Source organism: Austrofundulus limnaeus, unplaced genomic scaffold (genome assembly GCF_001266775.1).
Source record: "Austrofundulus limnaeus strain Quisiro unplaced genomic scaffold, Austrofundulus_limnaeus-1.0 Scaffold1187, whole genome shotgun sequence".
Classification (NCBI taxonomy): domain Eukaryota; kingdom Metazoa; phylum Chordata; class Actinopteri; order Cyprinodontiformes; family Rivulidae; genus Austrofundulus; species Austrofundulus limnaeus.
The window spans coordinates 18893-20892 of record NW_013953589.1 but is presented as its reverse complement, the minus strand read 5'-3'; the positions used below and the strand labels follow the sequence as shown (position 1 = coordinate 20892).

Below are 2000 nucleotides of genomic sequence, written 5' to 3'. Positions count from 1 at the left end.
AATTAACACTTGGAGGTTTATATGTAACAACAACCGTTACTGAAAGGTGATTTATAAGTTTGACTTTATAAGTTGGAGTTTAGTTAAGTAAAATATTTAAACTTAAAAATCTCTAATCAAATACTGTGGTTCCACAGTTAAAATTCAATGTGATTTGCATCAAAGCACAATAAAACATTTTAATAACATTCTTTTTGTGTTTTCTTTTTCATACATTGATAAAATTATGAATAAAAAGAAGATTATTCGGTTTATTATCTGATTAATAATAAGAAAATGTCTCTTTACTGTTTAAGAAAATCTGTCATGGTTCTAACTGGAACAGAGTTCTGTCTCTTTAAAGGAGGCCTTCTGAGACCAGGGTCAAAGACAGGTTTAGCTGTTTAGGTGGTGAGGTGACCACTACAATAACATTATGTGAATCTCATGCAGTATCACAAGATCTCACACTCAACTTTAGCTCAATATCTGTAAAATAAACTGAATTATGGCCATTTATATGTTTTGTTTAAGGCTTTGGTAGCCATGTTTAATTGGGTTGGCTCAAAAGTTAATCACTTGTAAATGTAAGTTCAGTGGTTACTTCATTTGACTTTTATTAAAGTTTGCCAAGTTCATGAGATATTTTGCTAACAGACACATAACATAACATAACATAACATAACATAAACATTGGGAAAAACATTGTTTCTTGCCTTTTCCTTTTGCTGGAAGGTGATAAATATAACAATGATCAGGTATTTGTTTCATTATCTGATTGTGTACACAGACAAAGTATAAACTCTGTTCATTCAGAGGTTTTGGAGGCACAAGGTTTCTGCTTGACAGCAACAAGAACAGCTATAAAATAAAGTCATAAAATCAAATTAAACTTTTCATTTGCTGTGCAACACCATTTCAGTTAGTTCTTAAAATATCTAAATCTTATATTTAGAATGTTTAGTTGTGTATTTTTTTACATGGTACCTTTAGTGATTTATTACAGGTATGTCTTTTTCCTATGGTTAAAAATGTCGGAAAAATCCTGCCTGATGTTTGTGTCTGTTTTGTTGGTTTCTGTTTTCAGATGGAGGTGCAGGTGGAGGAGCAGGCAGCAGAGGCTCAAAAAGAGAAGAAGCTCAGAGAACGGAATGAACAGTACAGCAGACAGCTGGAGGAGGAACTTGAAGGGCTGAAGGTGACTGTAGATGACAGTTATACGGTATTAAAAGAGTCTCTACACATCMTTAAAGTTCACAGTACAGAGGAATGAGACAAACAAGCCTGTTTCTCTCCTAATTCAGGTGAAGCAGGCCGGCTCCTCCGTTGCCCCAGCATCAGCAGACCAGACCCATGAGTTGGGCCGCCTGCGTGCAGAAATGGAGAAGAAAACCCTGTTGTTCGAGGAGGAGTTGTCGCGCAGAGAGGCACAGCATAGCACCGAGCTGAAGGCCCTGCGCAAAGAGCTGCGAGATGCTGAGAGCCAACAGCTCACTCTACAGAAGGAGATCCTGATGCTCAAAGACAAACTGGACAAGATACGCAGAGAAAGGTACCTCGATAATTTAACCACCTCCTTATGTTTTAGTCCTATCTTCTCAGTAAATGTCTAAACCTTTATCTGTTTCTTTTTCTTGGGTTGTTTTTCCAGTGACAATTCAGTGAGGTAAATACAGGAGTTTAAAACTGTTTTCATCTCTAGTCTGGTAAAGTCTTTTTGTCTGATGATGTAGTGACTCCAGCGTTTAAGAGATTTGTGCTTGTTTACATCTCATTTAGGAAACATTCTTTTCTAGGACATCTAATTTGTTTTTCCTGAAAAAACAAACTGTATTTTCACTTGAGAGAAAACAATTCTGTTCTCAGATCCTGTGCATCACATCAATGTGTTTAATTGAAACAACGCTATAACTTTCAAAAAATGACCATTAAAATCTTTTCTGATTAAACATTATCTGACGACAGAGTACAGTATTTTTGAATTGTAAACATCAATAAATTCTAGTCAGAATATATATATA

At 35.5% G+C, this 2000-nt stretch overlaps 1 protein-coding gene across 4 annotated transcripts in view; it reads left to right on the top strand.

The window, feature by feature from the left end:
- cdc42bpab (CDC42 binding protein kinase alpha (DMPK-like) b) overlaps positions 1-2000 on the top strand; it is a gene marked incomplete at its 3' end in the record, with an annotated part of 53755 nt that overhangs the window by 34786 nt on the left and 16969 nt on the right. For 3 of the 4 annotated variants that reach the window (XM_014031139.1, XM_014031142.1, XM_014031138.1), the window contains 2 exon segments: positions 1067-1201; positions 1284-1531. In XM_014031139.1, the coding sequence (XP_013886593.1) occupies positions 1067-1201; positions 1284-1531 (383 nt within the window). 4 annotated transcript variants of the gene reach the window in all.